The sequence below is a fragment of the Strongylocentrotus purpuratus genome, unplaced genomic scaffold (assembly GCF_000002235.5).
Source record: "Strongylocentrotus purpuratus isolate Spur 01 unplaced genomic scaffold, Spur_5.0 spur5_scaffold_19, whole genome shotgun sequence".
NCBI lineage: Eukaryota > Metazoa > Echinodermata > Echinoidea > Camarodonta > Strongylocentrotidae > Strongylocentrotus > Strongylocentrotus purpuratus.
This window is the reverse complement of record NW_022145604.1, coordinates 2,071,736-2,094,888: the sequence shown is the minus strand read 5'-3', so window position 1 is coordinate 2,094,888 and position 23,153 is coordinate 2,071,736. Positions and strand designations below refer to the sequence as shown.

General features: G+C 38.2%; 1 protein-coding gene across 1 annotated transcript in view; it reads left to right on the top strand.

Moving 5' to 3' along the window:
• The window catches only part of LOC588913 (plexin domain-containing protein 2), a 44,449-nt gene extending 21,296 nt beyond the window's left edge, over positions 1 to 23,153 (top strand). The window contains exons 6-13 of the mRNA XM_030990012.1: positions 1,834 to 1,887; positions 3,196 to 3,260; positions 5,530 to 5,626; positions 6,897 to 6,998; positions 13,208 to 13,356; positions 13,662 to 13,686; positions 20,834 to 20,964; positions 21,744 to 23,153. Of these exons, the coding sequence (XP_030845872.1) occupies positions 1,834 to 1,887; positions 3,196 to 3,260; positions 5,530 to 5,626; positions 6,897 to 6,998; positions 13,208 to 13,356; positions 13,662 to 13,686; positions 20,834 to 20,964; positions 21,744 to 22,031 (911 nt within the window). The 3' untranslated portion in view covers positions 22,032 to 23,153. The remainder of the gene's footprint in view (positions 1 to 1,833; positions 1,888 to 3,195; positions 3,261 to 5,529; positions 5,627 to 6,896; positions 6,999 to 13,207; positions 13,357 to 13,661; positions 13,687 to 20,833; positions 20,965 to 21,743) is intronic.

Sequence of the window (23,153 nt, the reverse complement as noted above, 5' to 3'; positions counted from 1 at the left end):
CATCATCATTCAAAGCAGTTGCCCTTTCGATGGGCAATCATTAAGCAAACAGTATGGGCAGACCTGGTAACTAATATGTGCATAAACCTATACTTCAAGATATTGAAGATACCGAGATACTGAGTTACCATGACAACTGATGTTGAGAGAACCTCGTATCATACACATGTTTACAGAACGGACCCTTTCAAATGCAAAGGTTTCTCGATTGCACTCTCTCTTTAAATATAGTTCTTGAGTAGGTAGCCATGGTGTCCACTTCAGAGCTCCAGTAGCTCATCCTCATAGCACATTTACAGGTGGATTCATGAAGAAAGAATGGCTTCACTGTAAAGTAGTTCCACATCTTCTATAGATAAGTCAGTGGATAAAATCTTGAGGTAGTTTCTCATTTAAATTTGTATTTATTTATATAATTTCCAGGCAAGATGATAACAATACATCACAAAACATCACAAGGTTGACAAAATGATATAACATTAACAGTATATTTAGCACCAGCCAATGCCTGGGGATCACCTAAAAGAATTTTAAAATTCTGTCGAGAGGCTCTCCACGTTGGCTGTACATGTACCTGATTATTTTGAAGGCTAAGTAAGTAAATCATAGCGCCTCATCTAGACTTCTCAAACATAAGGAATGGGGCCATGCTGTTTGATATTTGATGGGTTTTATTTCCATTCTATCCATTACAGTGCCGACTCATTACTGAGAGTAGCAATGTTTTCCCCTTCTCTCTCTAGCCTTTCCTCTCTTCTTTTATTTTACCTTCTTTTCTCTTTCTTTTCTCCTTTTCCTATCGTAGCTCTCTCCCCCTTTTATATTTTTTTAGGCCGCCAAGGAGGCAGGGGGGGGGGGGGGGGGGGGGCAACCGATTTGACTCTCACCCAACCACATACACCTGTACTCAAGGGTTTACCGTTTCGAATGTTAAGAATCCCTTTCGTTAAGTAGAGGGTAGTGAAAGGGTTTGTTGACATTGATTCAAGCCTGAATGGAATTAGAATGTACCTTCACCTGCTGAGCAAACAAACGTATTCAAGTTGGTTTATATTTAGACAGAATGCGAGTAGCCCAGTCAAATCACCAAACCGACTCCAGATCAAATCCAAATTGACCTATTATTTTGCCATATGGGTACTGTCACTCTTTTGTTTGGTCTGTTGTTGGTCTGGTGTCAGTCTTGGTGGTGTAACTCAGGTATTATCCAGATCAGAAGAGTGTTAAGAATGACTGCATACACATTGGTTTTATTGTATATATTTGTATATATTTATCATGTATTTCATCTTTTGTACAAGCTGCGCCTTGAGCATTTGACTGTCAAGTGGATTTGGCGCCTTATAAATCTTATGTATTATTATTATTATTATTTGAAAAAAATTCATATTTACATATTTTTAAAGAAATAAAAAATTTACGAATGTTTTATTAAATAATCAGCTTGTTAATATTTTTATCTGACACTCTTCAGAGAAACTTGTTTTTGTGGTACCAATAATCTCTTTATTTATGTTTGACCTTTCTTCTTTTATGTTTTTCTGATTGATCATAATGCATTTTTTAAATAAAGTATTTTGTTTTCAGTTGGAAAAGTCTCATAACTCACATGTTCGGTAATTATAAATTCCTTGTCATTAGCATTAGAGCTAGAGGTGTCATACTGATAAATCACATGTCTATAGTGGCAAAATGATCAGCCAAGGACAGTGTTAAATTCAAAGTAGAAAAATAATGATGATGGCTTTTATCAAAAGAATATAATTAGTGTTTAATTTATGCCCATCATTAAGCTCACATTGTTTCTTTCCCTTTTTTCCCCTGTTGACACAGACACTGCCTTCACTGTAGAATGGGATGATCTTCATGTACAACACCTCACATCAGGTAGGTATTCAAATTAGGTTTGGGGATTATTTTGTCGAGCTGTAAAGCCATCATTAGAAGTACGGTAATGCAAATTGTAGTTGACCTTGTTTAAATGTGAACAAACTTTTGTTAAAAAACATTTCTGCTTCTGGAAACAGAAATCAGGAATGAAAAAAAGAAAGAAAACGATTATGGTCAGCAAAAGGCAAACTTCTTTATTTACAAAAGTTGCATTGGAATACTATTTTCATTTCCTCTTCAAAACACAGAAATTATTGAGATATAATATATTATACTGTTTTTTCCATTATTTGATCACTTGCCTCTTCCTGGTTTTCAAAAATGAAATTGGGATAAGCATGTTTATTTCTAAGATATTTTGCAAAATCCATATAAAATTGATGCCTGTTCTTCCTTCTCGCATGGCATGTGATGTCTGAATGCAACATTGCTCTTTCAAACTGCTTGGATAATAACACTAATAGATCTGCTATTTCATAATCATATCTGATTGTTATTGTGCACAGGATTACTATTGACAGCAGGATGCTTTGTTGGATATGTACCTCAATAATGTGAAGAGGAAAAATAATTATATAAAAAAGTAAATTGAATACTTATGAAAAACATGATTTGCTCTTCAAATTTCTCTTCACTTGGATTTCAACTTAAAGTGGCTGAAAGGTAGCTTACCATATATGTGTATTCTCTCTAAATACAAAATCCCTTTTGTTACACCAATTGTAAACAGATCTGATGAACTATCAAGTTTATGTTGTTTTTCTTCTTTTTAAAATACTAATTATTAGATTTTATAAGCTTGGATGGAAAGGAGTGATATACTCAAGAACCTAAATGTACACATAGAATACTTAGTTACTTACATCCCAGGTTTGCTTCTTCTTTCACAGAGGTACCTGTACATGAAAACGTACATGGAAATGTATAATGAATTGGATGACTCTAGCAGTAATCCGACAGTCACATCATCATGTAAAACCATCTGTCTCGGGGCCATTTAGGCAAATTTAGGCATTTAGGTATTAGAGTTCAAATTGTTAACTTCTAGTTCCCCCAGCAGATTATGCAATGAATAAACAGCATTGTTTCTAACTTGCATGATAAATGACTTGCCTCATTTACTAACTAACCTTTAACATTTCATTCTCCACCGCTTCCTTGACATGCCTTGCCCGAACCCCCTCCCCTCCTCCCTCCCCCTTTATCCTGCATGTGACTCCGCCCACTTGGCTGCTTCCCTGCCTGCTGATTGGTCCATTCATCTCATGCTGTGTGCTGATTGGTTCATACCACTGACACAATCAGTTGGACGATTTACATTCCAGACTACCCTTGTATCTGATGGCCGTATTCTCTTCGCATACAAAGAGGTAATTCTGTTTGAAAGACTTTTCTTTATGGTCATTTGAAGTGCATACGTGTAGTGATTACAACTTTCAAAAGTTCATAAATTTCTTATATTATGTCAGATTTATTTGAAACTTACATCAGTTTGCTTCTCTGATTTTTCTGCTTCCATTGAGAGTCTCTATTTAGGTTGGATTTCTCTTTAATATAATCAAAATAAGTCACTTGAGGCTCCAAAACCTGTCTCTGTGTCATTAAGAAGAGTTACAAAGAAATTACATAATAGTTCACCGTAAATCGTTGATAATAATTTTGTAAACATTGTAGAGCATTTGGGCATTTATAGAGTAGGCTGTACAGTTGATTAAAAGCCTTTGGCCATGCAACCACATTGAAACCTGTTGTATCTCCGTGTTGAAACCCAAGCCAAGCCAAGCAGCCTATCGTATATAGCTAGGGAGGCTAGCTAGCGAAGATTCCAACCCGATTCACTGATCATTATCAGTAAGGTGCCCTTTACAGGATGCTGTGAAAAACAAATTTAACATGCTCATTACCATTACCCAGCATACATGTACATACATGTACAACATCCATAGCACAATCAGAGCTCATTCAGCACATGATTGTGGTTTTCTTTTGGTTTCCAGCTAAGTGGGATAATTTTTGTTCTTCAAATATAATTACATTATGCATACTTAATAATGCGCCTGTCAATGCCATTGTTTAAATAATGACACATTGGTGTGTTCTAATTGAAGGCTATATAATGGCAAGAATGTGTCGTTGTCTGTTCCTAACTTATGTGTGTACATAGGGCTCTTTATTAAGATCCTCCACCCCCCCCCCCTGGTTCATGTTCATGTATGTAGGCCTACTTTCACATTCTGCCACAGTGCATGTATGTGAGTAATGCGCGATGACTTAACAATCAAGCAAAATAAATAAGGAAGTTTTGTAAAGTAGTTTGATTAAATTTTGGGAAATGGAATAAATATTGAATCCTTATTGATTAGTGAATATGGTACAAGTTAAATTATGGAATGTTTATCCAAACAAGGCAAAACTGAGTACGATGGGTGTAAAGTATGTGTAAAGTGACGAATGAAAAAGGGGAAGATATAATGAAAGAATTTATAACTACACGTACACATTCAGAAGTGTAATCGTACTGTATAGAAAGATTTAACTTCACAAATTACCTTTAATCATGATAATACAGATAATAGTCAATCTTTAATTTCATAAGTTATTGCCATTTCCTGTCAAAGTTCCATGATCATTTGTCTCCTTGCCAAAGGTAAGGTGTAATAAGTTTAGACTTGGAGGCGCGATGGTTCAGTGGTAGAGCCGTGGTCTCTTAACCGGGAGGTCCCAGGTTTGAAACCATGGCGATGTGCTAGTGCCCCTTGGTAAGGCATTAATCCCCATTACCAAAGTCCCTAGGAGAGGACTTATAGCCTTGGGTTCCCTGGTTGCTTACTTACAAGCATACACATGCTTTCTTAGCAGTCAGGTAAAACAAACTGTAATCCAACCAAGACTGCTACATGGCCTTTAGATGAAGGTCCACAAAAACATTGGATACAACCTTAATTTTTTTTTTTTTTTTTTTTTTTTTTTTTTTGATTGATTTTTATTTCTCATGCAAAACATAATACAAAAATAATTATATCACAACAAATATGTAATGAAACGATAAATATAGTGGAAATGGCACGAGAAAAGAGGAACTAACTTGAAGCAGAGCTTGTTGAAGTGTTAGTTCCTCAGATGCAAATTTTACAATAAAACATGAACAAAGTATGCTTATAGATCAATAAATAGACAATATGTAGCTAGGAAGAAGGAAAAAAAAAAGAAGAAAAAAATAAGGAAGAAAAAGAAAAGAAAAGAAAAAAAAAGTGAATGGAGGAAAATAGTAGAAAACAAAAACAAAAGCTCTAGAAAAGGGAGATTGAGAAAGAGATTGAGTCGAGAGTCAAACAAACCGAGATTCTATCATGTACATCTATATGTGTCTAAAAGTTTAGTCTTTAACTTTTTTTTAAAAATGCATAGACAAATACTTTGTTTAAGAGATGGATCTATGTTATTCCAAAATACTGGACCGGTGTAAATAATTGTCTTTTGTGCGAAAGCTGTTCTCATTAAGCACCCCACCCCCCCCCCCTCGATGACGCACATTTACGAATGACTTGATAAATCAGGAGATACCCTTCTTAGTGCACTACGTGTACCTACAATGTATAATGTTGTCTGACTTTCTCTCTCCTTTTTCTTTCTTCCTAGATCCCAGAGGATGTTAATAAGATAGGTGGAGGAAATGGCCACAAGGTGACCGTTGGTTTGTCTGACGGCTACTACATCGATGAGCCCCTTTATCCAGGTAAGATCTTCGGCCTACACATTGTAAGGTCACAGAATGAGTTCAACATTACATTCAGAAGGTTAAAGATGAAGTTGAGTTCTGGTCATGCGATTGCATTGTGAAAGAAACGGTGTGGAATCGATCAGAAAAGGTTGATCATCTAGCATATAAGAATTTGTGTGTATTGCAAGGTTCTGGAATCATCAAAATGATAAGAAATTTGGCCAAGTCTTGGTAAAGTTACAAACACTGTACACAGAAAGATGTATATGGGACTACACGAACACGTGGCGTAAAAAGCCGGCCCCCTCCCCCCCCCCCCCCCCCCCCCCCCCCCCCCCCCCCGATTTTTACGATGTTACATGCATATTTAGAATATGAAGGCATTTGAAGAGCCATGCTTTTCAGGGAACATGTCTTATCTGATGTTCTTCCACACTTGCATAATAAGAATGAGTAACACTCACAAATTATTTTTCACCTCTTCCCAGAACTCAACCTTCTCTTTAAGGATGGTTTAACAATAATTCTGATCTTTTACTTTTTATAAATTACAAAAGGGACTTTAATATCATTAACATCATTGGAAATACTGCATTGCATGATACATATTGTTATTGTCAGCTTTTCAGATTTCATCAGTTTTGGCTAATTGGAACATTGCTGTTATTTTTCAACATTTAATGAGAGATATATCCTTGCCAGTAGTTTCATAATTGACTTGGATGAAAAAGTGTCGACCGTGGCATATTATTTTTAATGTAGTGTGTTCTGATAATGGACAGATCAGAGCTGAAGCAGGAGCGTGTTTCACAAAGACTAATATTGACTTAAAGTTGGACTTATCTATGGCAGGCCCTTCATGCCATAGTTTGCTCTCACCATCTACTGGCATTGGTCTCTCAAGAAACGTACAAATCATGGTCACAAATCTACAGAACTCACATTTTTGATAATTCGTCCTTGTTTTCACGAAGTGACGGTAATGAGGAAAATCGTAACACAAAGTGAATGCATTTTTTTTTCACTACCGTCACTTCGTGAAAACAGTGACGAATTGGTTATTGAAGGAAAAAATATGATCTAAAGATCATAATGGTGAGAGCAACCAGTGGCAGGAAAAGCCTGCCATAGTTAAGTCTGACTTAAAGTTGGTCTTAGTCTTTGTGAAACACCCCCCTGGTATAATAATTTTCAAATTGTCATAGGGTTAATTATATAATTGTGATGTAACAATGGATTGTTGTTTTTTTATTATTATCACTCTTAACCACTTTATTTTTGTCAGGATCTAACTTGATCAGGCGAACGATTTACCATTACCACAACATTCAGCTGAACAAAACCTTTGTTATCAATGATGCAGCTTTTGTACTAGAACCACTCCAAAGTAAGTGCATGGCTTTCAATCTTTCCAAGTGTGCACTACAGTACAGCAATATGTCACTCAATGCACATACACTGTACATTCATGTATGTCTGAATGACTGTACGTAGCAGGCCTCTATAGAGTGGTGAAGTGTGACGTCATCAAAAATCTATTTTTAGAACTCCCCAATTTTTCTTCATTTTCCGAAAAAGAATTAAAAATAATGTCCAAATATCGAAGACCAATTGAAAATGTTAAGTATTTGCTGAGATATGACCATCTGAATAAAAAAAATTCCTATAGGAGCTCAGTGTTATATTGCTCTGGTTCCTAATGTTATGAACCAGAGCAATATAACACTAAGCTCCTATAGGAAATCAATTAATTCAGATGGTCATATCTCAGCCAATACTTAACATTTTCAACTGGTCTTCGATATCTGTACATTATTTTTGATGCTCTTTCGGAAAATGAAGAAAAAATTGAGAAATTCTAAAAATAGATTTTTATGATGTCACAGCTTTGGTAATTATACTACGTAATACCAATTTCGGGATTACGTTAAATGAGACCCCGTTAGTGCGCATGCGCTAATCAGCAATTCGTTAGTCGCGTGTTATTTGAGCGAAAGGACCCCTTTCTGGCTCAAGAAATCAGATTTATTATCCACGCAATCCCCGAAATTCAAAGGTAAAAAACGTTATTAGTTTCACCCTTGACATTTACTGATAACTTTGAGACGCTTATTTTTATAAATCACGCCCTTCTGAAGTGATATTTTATCGATAGAATTGTAATGTCTCAATTGGATAGCAGCACTGCTGCGTTTCCTCCGTCCGCGCTTTCACCCCAGGCACCGCCTGGTAGCGCAGGAGCCACGGGCTCCGACGGAAAGAAAAAATTACCCAACTCCAGTGGCAAAGTCACGGCTGGCAAAGTCAGCAAGAGTGGGCCGGGGAAAGCTAAAAGTAAAACAAAGTCGGACTCGGAGCCAAAGGCAATGAGCGAGAAAAATCAGGAAGTGGAATCAACGGTTCCTTTTTCTACTTTTAATAATAGACTTGTTAAAATGGAAGCGCTTCTTGCGCGAGTGGTTGAGGCGTTGCCCGCTACTAATGTTACGGCTGTCACCGGCAGCTCACACCCGTCTTCGTCTCGCGGCCCCACCGGGGCTACCGGCGGGGAAGACTATGTGCAACGGCCTCCGTTCGACCACGGGAATGACATACCGCCCACCGGGCTCATGGAGTTTTACGGTCTACCCGCGGATGCAACCGAAGCGGGCGCCGTCTCGGAGGAAGAGAATTTTGACTCAGACATGCCTCAACCTGATAACTTTGTCATTCCCTCGATCGCCGCAAAATTCGCGATGGCGTCGGATATCGGAGATCCTATTGAGGAGGAGATAGCCCAATCTACTTCATATCTCATGACACACCAATTGGAGGGGAAAGTTCTTGATGAAGTTACTGCAAAATACCCAGCTCCAAGCAATTGTCAGATTATAGAGGCACCAAAGGTGAACCCTGTGATATGGGACAATCTACCTCCGATGACAAAAAGCCGTGACTTGAAGTTACAGCGAGTTCAGAAATCACTCACTCATGGCATCAATGCATTTGCCCGCTCCGTTTCTACGGGCGGTATAACTGACACACAGCAAGATGCTTTGGCGTTGATTTGTAACGCTAACTTTGAACTGAACTGCCTACGAAAAGAGCTCATAAAACCTGACTTGAATGCAAGGTTTACGCATCTGTGCAAACCTACTCTGCCAGCTACTAGACTTTTGTTTGGTGATGATCTTGGGAAGCAGGTGAAGGATCTCAAAGATCAGCAACTGGCAGCGGCCGGTGTAATGAGGGACAAATTCAAAAACCGCTTTGCTTCGCATCCCTATCGGGGACGTGGCTACAATGCACCGGGGCACCGCTGGGGCTCACAGAGCCAATCCCGCGGGTATAGCAGGCCAATGTCAGGATCGCAGGGTGGCCCTTTTTTAGGGTACAGACAGAACAGGAGGGGCAGACAGCCTCCGTACACTCAGTCTCAGGCTCCGAACCAGCCTCAAATGCAAGCGCCAGGTGCCCAGAGGGGTCCCATGGGCCAGCAGAGGAGGAAGTAGAACTCCCAAAACCAAGTCACGACAAGGTTAGTGATTCACACTTTGATCTCATTTTTAGCGAAAATGATATGACTAATGCTAGTACTAGTACTAGTAGTGTTCCCCCAGTGGGCGGTCGACTGAGGTATTTTAGGAAAAATTGGCAAGAGCTAACAACAGACCCTATTGTTATTAGGGCTGTCACGGGATACAAGATCGAGTTTGATGTAGAAAAAATTAAAGACTTGCCTGAATTAAAGGCTAAACGCTATAAACGGAGTGTCCAGGATGCTAAGCGCATTCAAGAAGAAATTACTAGCCTCCATCGTAAAAATGTTATTGAGCCCTGTGTACACGAAGAGGGTGAATTCATTTCTAATATTTTTACTACGCCTAAAAGAACTGGAGGTGTACGTCTAATCCTCGATCTTTCAGAATTGAATAAATGCATGATGTATAAGCATTTTAAGATGGATAATATCCACACTGTGCTGGATCTTGTATCCCCTGACAATTTTCTAGCCTCTGTCGACCTCAGAGATGCATATTATACAGTACCGATCCACCAAGAGGATAGGAAATACCTCAAATTCATTGTCAATGGTCAATGTTGGCAATTCAAAGCACTGCCCAATGGTCTCAGTACAGCACCAAGGCTATTCACAAAATTACTAAAGCCAGTTTTTTCTAAGCTCAGACAAGCTGGTCACATTGTGGTAGGATATTTGGATGACACAATCCTCATTGCAGAAAATGAGGAAAAGCTCAAAGCAGCTGTTAAGGCTACCACTGACATCCTTGCACAACTCGGGTTCATTATTCACCCTGAAAAATCGGTACTTACCCCCACCAAAGAGATAACTTTCCTTGGCTTTGTTCTGAATACAAATACTATGCAAATTAGGCTTCCAGAAAGCAAGGCGCTTGAAGCCGAACGCCTCTGTCAAGAACTTATTGACACTAAGGAGCCCTCAATAAGGCATGTTGCCAGGGTTATTGGGAAGATCGTTTCAACTTTCCCAGCAGTCCAATATGGCCCTCTCTTCTATCGTACTTTAGAGAGAGACAAAATTGCAGCACTAAAAGCAAACAGAGGTCATTTCGATAGAAAAATGACACTTTCAAATGAAGCCAAGGGTGAGCTTCAATGGTGGGTCGAGCATGTAACGTCTTCATTTGCACCAATAAGAAGACCGAAACCAGACCTTGAGTTGCGCACGGACGCCAGTGGGGCTGGCTGGGGTGCTACTAACCTCCAATCATGCACAGGTGGTAGGTGGAATGAAAAAGAATTGCACAAAGCTAGGCATTATGGCATTAACTACCTTGAAACAGTTGCTGCGGGGTTTGGCGTTCAATCCTTCTGTGCTGATATGGAAAATGTGCATGTACTACTCCGTGTTGATAATGTAACCGCAGTATCATACATTAACAATATGGGGGGCTGCAAGTCCGCAGATTGCAATGAGGCAGCCAAACACATTTGGGAATGGTGCATGAGTAGGAACATATGGCTGTCAGCTGCCCATTTACCAGGGAAACTAAACACAGAGGCAGACCACATGTCTAGACACTTTAACCACAAGACAGAGTGGATGCTAAATACAGATGCATTCAAAGAAATTGCTCAGCAATTTGGTTCCCCAGAAATAGACATATTTGCATCGAGATTAAACAAGCAAGTTGACAGATACATCTCATGGCTGCCTGACCCTGGAGCTGAAACAGTTGATGCTTTCACAATCGACTGGAAACCATTAAGTTTCTACGCTTTCCCACCCTTCTGCCTCATCGCAAAATGCTTACAAAAGATTAAATGCGATGATGCAACAGGCCTACTAGTAATTCCAAACTGGCCTACCCAACCATGGTTCCCTCTTTTGAAGAGTATGATTATTGGGGAGCCAATGTTCATAGCTAGAAGGCCAAACTTACTAGCACAGCCTATTACAAATGAGCCACACCCGCTTAATAATCAGCTTGATTTGCTTTGTTGCAGGTGCTGCGCCAGCCACTAGAAAGTAAAGGTTTGAGTGCAAGAGCTATCAATGTAATAGCAGCATCGTGGCGAGCATCAACGACAAAGAACTATGCCGTTTACATAAGGAAATGGAAGACATACTGCCATAAAAAAGGCTTGAACTATCTCCAGGCGAGATCCAATGATGTAATTGATTTTTTGTCAGAACTCTTTGAAAGTGAAAGAGCTAGTTATAGTGTTATAAATTCTGCACGCAGCGCCTTGTCTGCATTCCTAGTACTTGAGGATTCGTCATGTACAGTTGGAACTCATCCTCTTATTAGTCGTTTTTGTAAAGGAGCTTTTCAATTGCGCCCTCCAGCGCCAAGATATAAGGAGATTTGGGATGTGAACATAGTGTTTAATTATCTACGGAAGTGGGCACCAGCGAATTCGCTCACGCTAAAAACTCTGACTATGAAACTTTGCACTCTTATGGCGCTGATATCGGCCCAGCGGGTCCAGTCACTGCACAGCTTGCATCTTGACTACATGAAAATCAAAGGCAGCGAAGTTCTGTTCATTTTTAAGGACCTCCTAAAGCAAACAAAACCGGGGAATGTGAACTTCAACTTGAAAATGAAGGCATATCCACCAGACAGGAGGTTATGTGTACTTAACTACTTGCGGCACTACTTGCGCAGAACGGAGAGCGTCAGGGGACAGGAACGCTATCTGTTCATCAGCTTCAAGAAACCGCACAAACGCGTTACTACGCAGACCATCGCCAGATGGGTGAAGGAAACGTTGACCTCAGCAGGGATCGACACAGACATCTACAAAGCTCATTCTACTAGAGCTGCATCAACTTCAGCAGCAAACAGTTCAAATCTGCCTATCAAGCATATACTAGCCCAGGCGGGCTGGTCTTCTGAACGGACGTTTCGAAACTATTACATGAAACCAGTAGAGAACAGGAACGTCAATTTCACAGGTGCAATCATGGCGTCCTAAAGGATGTCCTAGAATTGGCATCGCCTTTTTAAGGTCAGCTGGTTTACCTTCTTAGCAGCATGCTTTAGCTTGCTATTCTATCAATAATGTATACTTTTGTGTTGAGCACTGGATCGGATGGCCTACTGAGCTTCGAAATCTCATTTAACGTAATCCCGAAATTGGTATTACGTAGTATAATTGAAAGATTAAACGAGAACTCGTTTGAGATTTAATCTCAATTATATAAGTAATATAAAATGAGGGTTTACGTCCCTCCCTTACCCTCCCTAGTGCTGGGTATTGTTATTAATTACAGTTCTCGTTATCTTTCTGCTTGGTTCAGTAGGCACATCCTCGGCTATCTACGAATATTGCTGATTAGCGCATGCGCACTAACGGGGTCTCATTTAACGTAAACCCTCATTTTATATTACTTATATAATTGAGATTAAATCTCAAACGAGTTCTCGTTTAATCTTTCAATCTATGTGCATTTGTGACATGTTGAAATGCTACATGTACGTAAAAGATGTTTACTGATTCGTATTTATTAAGTCCTGCCTATTTTCAGAATTCATCATACAATGGTGGATACCTATTCTTCTGGTATACACCTGTCATGTTTATTTGCTTTTGTGATCCATTATTTCACTGTAGTGCATGAAGAGTGCTTAGCAAATGTCAACACACTTGATATATAGGTACATAGACAAGAATACCGTATATCTCTGTGTATAAGACGCACCCTATTTTTAGGACCAAGATTGCCCCTTCCCCCCCCCCCCCCAACCCCCCAAGAAAAAAAAGGGAAAACAAATTGCTTTTGCTTTTGCTTTTTTGTTGACACCGAAGGCGGCAAGCCAGATCAGAAAGCGTCTTATTTCAGCATTTGGTAAGGCATGTTCTGAAACCCAAGCCATGCAGGGAAGGACTTTAATTTATTAAAGTGCATAAAAAAAGTGCGTCTTATACACACAGATTTACGGTAGTTAATTCTACTTTATGAACATTAAATCATATTTCATATAATTATTCAAGGAAATGTGGAGCTCTAACAAAGATGTACATGTAGAACAATATGTGAGCATCTCTTTCTTTGTATTTCAGTTTGGAAAAAATAGCATATATATGACAAGAAATGGCTTAAAAGTTCTTCCCTTAATCTTACAGCGTGTAACCTATACACCAACTGTTCTGGCTGTCTGTCTGTGAGGGAAGAGATCCGCTTTGACTGTGGGTGGTGTGGTAAGATCAAGCGATGCTCCAGTGGTCTCGACAGACACAGACAGGATTGGATAGAGGCTGAATGCTCTGAAAAGGTGAGAAGATGTGTCCCATTTAAGAACTTAGTGCATTAGTTAGGGAAGGGAGGGGAGGGAGGGGAGGGAGGGGGGTTTGTTATTAGAGCTCATTTATTCTCTAGTCAAGTTTTTAAACTACTCAACTACAACATGTCATCTCAATAGTGAGTGCAGTTTTATTATGCTAGAGTGCAGCCTTTCCTAGATGTAATTTTAAGCGTAAATTTAATTAGACATAAATAGATGTCTGTCATTATAATGTAATTGGTTTACTTTTCTTTCTTTTTAATTTGTTTTGTCTTTCTTTGTTTAATTTCCCATAGGCACAAGGAGAATGCTATGATCCTGGTAAGTCTTGCTGTAATGTCTATCCTAATCTTGTCTTGTGGTGAAAACAACATTTGTTAAACACATCAAGGAACAGGAATACTTGTTTAGATTTGTTATTCCATAAGCAATATTTCTTAAACTGTATTTTCTACATTGAGGTCTTTTTTGTTTTGCCTATTTAAATATCTAGAAAAATACCTACCTGCGTATATTCTATAATTTTCTCCTTTCGCCATATGCAGCTGTGAAGAGTTTTCTTAAAGCTTATCTGTATTAGTTTATAGAAGGGATTAGAGCACCCTGCAAGGTCACTAGACAGGTGGTTATCTCATCAACTCAGCTCTCAAATAACATAAGAAAAAGAGGATCATGGGGGACCAATGGTCACCGATCAGGCATTGTTTTCTATGTAGAGGAAGCAAGTAGCTACAATTAGGACAGTGTGGCTTTAAAGCATCTTCATAGAGAATTAACGGCTGAAGTGCGTGAATAAGCCTTAATATTTGCTAATTAACACTCATTTTAACCCAAGGTAGGCAAGCAAATCTTTTGTCTTTTTTGTCATCCAACGTTCCCCATTGGATAACGAGATCATGAGCATTCTGTGAAATTTGTACTGTAGCATCTTTGTTTAATATATATGTAACCAAATAAAGCTTGTATCCACCTGTTTCATCCAAAGTGTACAAAATATACAATGATATGAACATGGATTAGTGGTTCTTTCTGGCATTCTACAGCAGTTGTATCACAGAGATTTGTTAATATTTTGGATGAAATTAATGTTTTGTATCAGAAAAATTTCATCGCTTTACATACCGGTAATTATTAACCGTATCGGACATCTGAGCAGGGCAATTTTTAAATGTTATTGCCCTCAAGGTTTGATGGATAAGTCAACAAAATTACAATAAGTTAGTCCGCTCAGAAAAGTCAATGGGATTTTGTGTGTGATTTGGCTACTGTAATTTACATCGCGTATAAGAAAATGCGCACTTTGCGCGAACTCCATTGTGACGTAACAATCACACCCTAGGCAAACTGTTTGCAGTGTATCGAAAATCTGTCAAACACTGGATGAACAGTGCTGGTTTGACAATGTTTTTGTAACTTCTAATGCTAGGAAACCCTGTGTAGCCTACATAATTTAAGAGTATAAGATAGTAAGATTTTCTTGTTTGCTCTAGATGTCTGATGTGGTTAATAATAGTAATATTGACTGCCTAATTCAGGGCAATACGACTTGTCATATATCACCCTCACCTACAGTTCGGGCGATATATGTCGTATTGCCCAGAAGGCAGTCAATATTACTTAAATATTGAGATGTGCATGCAGGAGATATAGATTGTGAACATCGTACTACGGTTTAGTTTGTATCTTATGCACAGCAGCCTCAACAGTAACAAATAGAATGCCTTCGTCATCGTACAATCCAAGACCTACTCCAGTGTTTAAAGCTAGAACGTCATGGTCACCTACGATACATGCAATTCATCTAGGTTTGTAGGGTCATAACTCTACTTTACTCTTTTTATCTTCAAAGATTTCATTTACTTTACATTTTTATCGTTTTTGGTTTGGTTTTGTTATAGAGTTTTCTCTTTTCGTTTGCATTTTATCGTTGTTTTAATATTATGATAAACTATTGGTAAGATTTGTGACAGGAAAAAGAATATTAAGAAGAAACACAAGCAGTGAATGTACTGCCTAATGGGCTGCCCAGGTATATATTTCCCTCAAAATGGTTCTGTTTATGCCGTAATACATTTTATCATCAATATGATATTTACAGTTATGATTTAATATTATAATTATGTTTGTTTTGTTCTGGTATTACAGACATTCCATATAGTTCATTTGTTTTGTATGCTAATTTTGTTTCATTACAATTTTTGAAAAATCATATATTCAAAGAATTTATTTACCAGTATTTCATTTTATTTTGGATAGAAATCATTTGTGGCCAGAATGCCAATTAGGTTTGTTGACAATTAGAATAGATAAAATGGATACATAAATTGATAATGATACATTAATATCCTTGAAAACACAATAATTTGAGCATACATGATGAGTGTAGACAACCGATAAAGATAATATAAATAAAGATATACATATCTATTCATCGTAAATAACATCTGCACAATTAGTTCATTTCGCATCATGTGACAATTAATAGGCCTCATGCAAATGAATAAATTGCAAATGAATAAATTGCAAATGAATAAATTGCAAATGAATAAATTGCAAATGAATAAATTGCAATCAGGGTACCGAATGTGTTTACAGTATTCACACAAATTCATCAGATGATTGTCAATATATCAACAGGAGATCAGTAGATCTATACTTAATATTTAAAAATGATGGATTAGTATATCTATACGCAATATTGAAATATGATGGATTTAAACAAAATATGAACTGCCTATATTCAAGGCACTGATCAAACTTTAGAATCGTAAATTAGGTTGGTAGGACATTTTTTCCTGCATGAAGAACATTTGAAATAGCATTTGCATGAATGGAAGAATTTAAGCTACAAGTATTATGTATCACTTCACAGCCTCAACTGTTACGACACAGTTTGAAACTATAACTACACCACGGTCAGCTGCAAATCAAATGCGAAGTAAGCAGCACATTCTCGTTTTGATAAAATTCCGCCTTTAAATAGCACTTAATACATGAACGAGTCTCTAAGCGCTTTGTCATCGAAATTAAGCTTGCCCGCACACAATGTATGCACATTCTCCACTCCCTGAGGAGCATTTCAGCCAGGCGTTGTTTTACAGACCCTCACAATGCTGAGCAAACTACATTAATTTTCGCACCATACCAGCAGTACGGAATACTCATTAACACCTGGGTGGAGAGTGGCAAATGTACATTGACATCTTGCAGTCAAGCGACTTATCCACTAGACCACAACACCTCTACATCTCACGATAATACATTACTTTTTTACTCTTTAAACTGTTGCATTTTCTAAGTTTCATTCTCTAGCTTCTTTTTCATTCTTCTTGAATAAACCATAAAGCACTTGTAATTCATTGTCGTGAAATGAAATACTGATTTTCCTAAAAGTCTAGTATGTGAAAAAATGCAAAGGCTAACCATATTATGAACATGTTTTATCGCTAACCGGTTATTTCAATGATTATAACCTACTGAAAGTATATACATGTGATGTATCCTTTATGGAATTCAAATGTGTTTTTCAACTTCCACACAAAACAGAGTAGTTGAAAGTGAACAAATATATCATCAGCGAGCTGCCCTCAAGAAGGCAAATACTTCCATTGACAATACGAAGCACTTACAGCCTTCCTGCATTAGACCTTCTTATTTTCCATGCTGTGCAGGCTTTATTGACTAACTAAATGTTTTCATTTCATTTTACATCTTCAGTGTATGCACAGGGATGAGATTCCTCCGCGGATTGGCGGATTTCCGCCGATTTCAAGACGGGGTGGGGTGGGGGGAACAGATGTTTTAATTTTTTAATCTCTCTTATCTGAACAATGTTATAGAGTCTAGGTAACAAATATTTCTCAAATTTAGAATTTGAATGCAAGGAAAACATGTCCTTTTATGTATATATATTCTAAAGTTTTCTGAAGAAAGGGGACGTTTCTGAAGAAAGGGGACGCGGCCCCCGGAACCCCAAGTGATCTTCCTTCTTTTGGGGAATTTTTCTGTCTCGTCCCTGTATGCAGAACAACATCTATATGATGGCTGCCATCATTTCATTTCACTAGAAATGTATTTCATGCTCTCTTGGTTCTCACCCAAGAAATGCTTTTTCAGGTCTAGTCTCGCCTAACTTTGATATATATGTTATCCACATACATTGTATAGGTATTAGATTTGTGATGACAACATGTTGGTACAAATATAACATTAGGGGATTTGAATGATATTTATTTTTCACCAAGTGTCTCCATGACACAGAAAACAGAAATTAAAAAGAGTCAAAATGTTTCTTTTAAAACAAATATGTTGGGCTGAATTTGTGTAATTTGTCTTTAGTATGCCGGCTCCTTCAGATATGGCGGGGCAAAACCATGGCATTCAAAAATCTTATTATGATTTCTGTATCTTACATAATACATAGCTCAGTACTTTGTTGCGCACAGTTGCCACTCATTTGCATGTTTTTAAAAATGTGGCCATATCTGAACAAGCCTTAAAATTGATTTTCTACACATAATTCAGGGCCTGTTGCATTAAACTTACCATTGATGGTATCTTTGCCATCAATGGCACCTACCATGGTTACAGGGCTCAACAGCCAATCAAAATCAAGGTTTCCATGGTAGTTAACGTTGATGGCAAAGGTACCATCAATGATAAGTTTTGCCCAGTGAGCCCTGTTACTTTAATTTTTCACTTGGCCTATTGTTAATCGCAAGCAGGTTTTTTCCTAAAAACAGATCAAACATGGGTTATTGGGTCTTGTTTAAAGTTTAGGAGGTTATTTTGGGAGTCTAATTAGTTGAATTGTAGTAAGAAATGAAATAAAACAACAAAAACAATGAAATACATAAGAAATTATCAAATCAAGGGATAACATAAGGAATAAGCTGGCTCTTCCAAATTTTTTTGTTGTATTATTATTCAGAATGGTCTAATGAATATATGTAGTGAAAAAGAGCGCTTAAAGATGAAGTTGAGTTCTGGTCATGCGATTGCATTGTGAAAGAAACGGTGTGGAACCGACCAGAAAAGGTTGATCATTATAGCATATAAGAATTTGTGTGTATAAGGTTCTGGAATCATCAAAATGATAAGAAATTTGGCCAAGTCTTGGTAAAGTTACAAACACTGTCCATAGAAAGATGTATATGGGACTACACGAACACGTGGCGTAAAAAGCCGGCCCCCGATTTTTACGATGTTACATGCATATTTAGAATATGAAGGCATTTGAAGAGCCATGCTTTTCAGGGAACATGTCTTATCTGATGTTCTTCCACACTTGCAAAATAAGAATGAGTAATGCTCACAAATTATTTTTCACCTCTTCCCAGAACTCAACCTTCTCTTTAAATATGAATAATATATGATTTATATTTTTATGACTTTATTTGCACAAATTACCATAAATATGCAAATGAGTGAATTTTTCAAAAAATTTAAATTATCATATTATTCTATACACTTCACTTGACATGCGTGCAAATTTTCGTGGCGATCGGCCCCTTTGCGGTCGAGATCTTAAGGGGGCCATAATGGCCCCCCCCGGCCGTACCAAGACCTCAAATAGCCCGGCCTTTTTAGGGTTAAAAGGATTTCTATCAAATGTTAATTTTTTGTTCTTTTACTTTCTTTCCATTTTGCTATTTTCTATTTCATGGTGAGTTTCTCAAAATACTTGCTGTTATTGCTGCTTGTAAGATTGCTTGTTAAAGATTGCTTGTATTTTAATAGATAATGGCTTGTAAGATAATTGTTTCCAAACATAAATGTTTCCCTTGTGAGTTGCAGATGGCAATTATTTTTCTTATTTCTTTCTCTTTTTTAAGTGAGATACTTTTTAATGTATATCAGATATATGTTTGTAGTACATTTCTTTTGACAATTTTTGAGCTTTTTTCATGTTTGCTTAATCTGTTTTACTTTTTTTTTGCTTTTTGAACGGTTGAATTGCCGCTTTAATTTTGCTGCACTAACTCATTTTCCCCACTTATCAAGTTCTATGATTTAAACTAATGCACTAGATAAAAATTTGCTCAATTTTTAAAGCCTCCGCCCATCCAACATGGTCCCGGAGGCATTATATGTTTTTAATTTAAGGCGGAGGCATATAGAAGACGCAGTTGCTTTTGTCTTGTTAAAGCTACATTTTCTGTGATGAATTTATTACTTTTCTGCCCCATGCTTAAAGCCCGTCTGTACTAGTTTGGCCAGGGGGATTAGACCGGTCACTGACAGGTGGTTATGTCATCAAATCAGCTCTCAATCAACATAAGAAAAAGGGATCATGGGGAACCAACAGGCACCGATTATGCATTTTTTGCTATATAGAGGGCGCAAGCAGCTATAAGTAGTGCAGTGGGGCTTTAACAGAAAGTAGAGAAAGTTACAGACTTACAAAACCCAGTGTTTATTTGCTGACCTTTTTGTTGTTGTTGTTGCTATCTGTACTGGAACATTTTCTCTTCACTAGACCAGTGTAGAAATGAATTAGTATGGGTACCGGTACATGGAATTATTTTTGCTTACATACATGTAGCTCATTATATACTGAAAGTGTTTTAGACTTGTATTTTCTGTTTAAAAAAACAATAGTACTACGTAATAATAATTTGTAAATATCACTGCTATAGTGCATGGGTTAGTATCACTCAAATGACCTTAGAGATAGCTCACTGTTTCCTTAGCAAGTGATGCAGCTTCTCCCTATTAAACTGCCCCAGCCAAGCAATGTATATTCACACTGAATGCTGGTCGAGTACGGTATTAATTATTACTCTATTGTACATGTATATCACTGGGATATATCAGGGCTCAAAACCACCAATACATTGCTTTAAAAATGATTTTTGCCTTGTATATTTTTCTGATTTGAGAAATTCCAATCCTTCCAATGATATGTGACACTTGTACATGTAGATATCCAGTAGAATTCATTTAAATATCTGTTGCTAAGTGTAGCCTTACAGAAGTCACTGCCCGGCCCCCCCACTCAGTGTTATTTAGGGTACGCATATGCGTGTTCCAACCGACCCCCCCTTTTCAGCAAAAGTCCGGTGTGTAAAGTCAATACGGCTCGACCTTTTTCTTTTGTATACGAGCCTTTTTCCGCACCCCCCCTTTTCAGCAAAAGTCCGGTGTGTAAAGTCAATACGGCTCGACCTTTTTCTTTTGTTACGAAAAGGACATTTTGGCAACACGCATGCGGTCATTTTGAAACCTGAGTGGGGGGGGGGCCGGGAGTCACTGTCATATTCTTCATGGGAAAGCTTTCAATTATATAATTGACCTTTGATCATCATGCATGATATATGAGGATGAACTTGCTCATCTTAAGGTTCAATTGGCTTACTAATTTCAAGTCAGCAAAATACATCTAACCATGCAGAAAAGGTGACATTTGGAGGGTGTTGCTATGACATTTCATAGCATTGACATACCAATTCTTTCTTTCTTACAACAGAACACGTTATAGATAAGACAGTTATCATCATCCTGATTGTGGTTGTGATGGTGATTGCCTTATGTTTGATTGGATGCCTGGTCTACTCATATAAGAACCCTTCATCTAGGTCTGGTCAACAACTTGTTCAGGTAATGTGGAAATCTTCAAGATCAAACTTAATCTTTAGATGTGTTCTAGCTGTCTCTTTTCGTCTCTGTCCCTGTTTATCTCCTTCTAACTCATACTCTTCTTCTTGCTAGCTGTTGCGATCCCTCCCTTCCTCTCGCTTTCCCTCCCTTCCTCTCACTTTCCCTTCCTTCATCTCACTTTCCCTCCCTCCCTCTTTCCCTCTCTTCCTCCCTCTTTTCCTCTCTTCCTCCCTCCCTCTTTTCCTCTCTTCCTCCCTCCCTCCCTCAATCTCTTCCTCCCTCCCTCCCTCAATCTCTTCCTCCCTCCCTCCCTCCCTCAATCTCTTCCTCCCTCCCTCCCCCTCTCTTCCTCCCTTTCTCCCTCCCTCTCTCCCTCTTTTCCTCTTTTCCTCTCTCCCTCTTATCATCTCTTCCTCCCTCCCTCCCTCCCTCCCTCCCTCCCTCCCTCCCTCCTTCCCTCTCTCCCTTCACTCCACTCCCCTTCTCTGGCATGATAAGTAACCATTAATTATAATTCGTAATAGTAATGACAATGACAAAAATGCTATCTTTTTGTAGTGCTTAATTATCACACAATATGATGTCTATATGCACTTCCAAAGAGCTTGAGAAATTATTACCTAGATTTTTTAGTACGCGTACTATACCTTTAAAGAGTGGGGGGAGGGGGGTCAGGCTGAGGGGGGTGTAGATTGACATCTTGCCAAGGAATGTTAGTATTGCGGTAAGGATTCGAACCTTTATGTAAAAGAATTTGTTCATCTTTTTTACCCTTGCAGATCCAGCAGCGAGTACGACACCTCGTACGTCGCAACCCGCGAGACAACTACGAGGAGAGCATCGTTGGTAACATGCAGGAGTCCAAGCCTACCCCACCCCCTGCCTACTCCCCTCCTCAGGACTCGCCCTCCATCCCTACACCCCCGATGTCTGGCGCGCCTTCTATCATCACCACCACCGGCGCACCAGGGGCAACCACGCTCGCCGGTAACGGGGATGTCGGTGGTCAAGAAGAGCCAGCGGTCGATACCGGGGTTGACCCTCATGCCCAAACAGCAGAGTGTTGATAGACGTATCAAGAGTATCAATCATCCTCAAACTATTGCCTTTGACATCCCAACACGGTAGATCACTACTGCTAAATTTCTACTTGTCTTTGATTAGTACTCAGTTTTATTCTACATTTAATTATTCAATGTGTTTTGTATGTTTAGGGATACTTTTCAAACCAAAAAAATGTACACGTATTCACATCTTTGTCATTTTGTTAAAGAGTGTCCTGTTTTTTTAATCAATAGAAAATTTGAGCAGAAGAGTATTTGTTACTCTTTTTTTTTCCATCAACCAAATATTTATATTTTGTCTCACCAGTTTGCCCTATGTGGAACTTAATTGTATTCATATGGTCCCATTTAAAACCCAGGATTTTTGTTTTCTTTGTAAAAGATACTTTTGCGACCAATCTTTTTGAAAATTGGAGGGAATTATGTATATTCATGTATGATCAGGGATCTACATGTATGATTGCTGTATTGGATTTGTAATGTCTTTTAAATACAAGGTATTTACAAAAACATGGTACACTTATAACATTCCTTGTACACTTTCGACTGGTCAACGATGTCATGGTATTTATTTAACCAACAAAAAGAGAATTTTTGCATAAATATTTATGCAATTAATTTTTTTATTGATTAATGCAATGCATTCCTAGTACTATATACTTGTTACTTTAAGGAAATGTTTGGAGGGGTTTCTAAGGGGATTCATTTAAATGTGACTGTGTTGTTAGTTGGTTTATGTGGCTTCGATAAAATTGAACTCACATGCACTGTAGTCTAACACTTTAACATATTATATACCAGGGATGAATCATGGGTTATTTTGTGTTGTATGGCTGGTAATTGGGGATTTAACTGCTAGAAATGGGCATGAGGTTTAACTTTTTGATAGAGTGTAACTGAGAAGTTATCGAAATGAAATGTACATTACCATGATCAAATGATAAATATTAAGATTGAATGCTTCAGGAAGTATTCTTTAATCACAGAGAATTTGAGAAAAAGAAGTTCATGCGCCATGAGCGCCGAGCTGGCTGACACCGGCACTATAGAAGATATCGTTCTTATTATTATTATTGTACCGTAATTAACGGTGTATAAACCGCACCTTTTTGCCGCCGAAAAAAA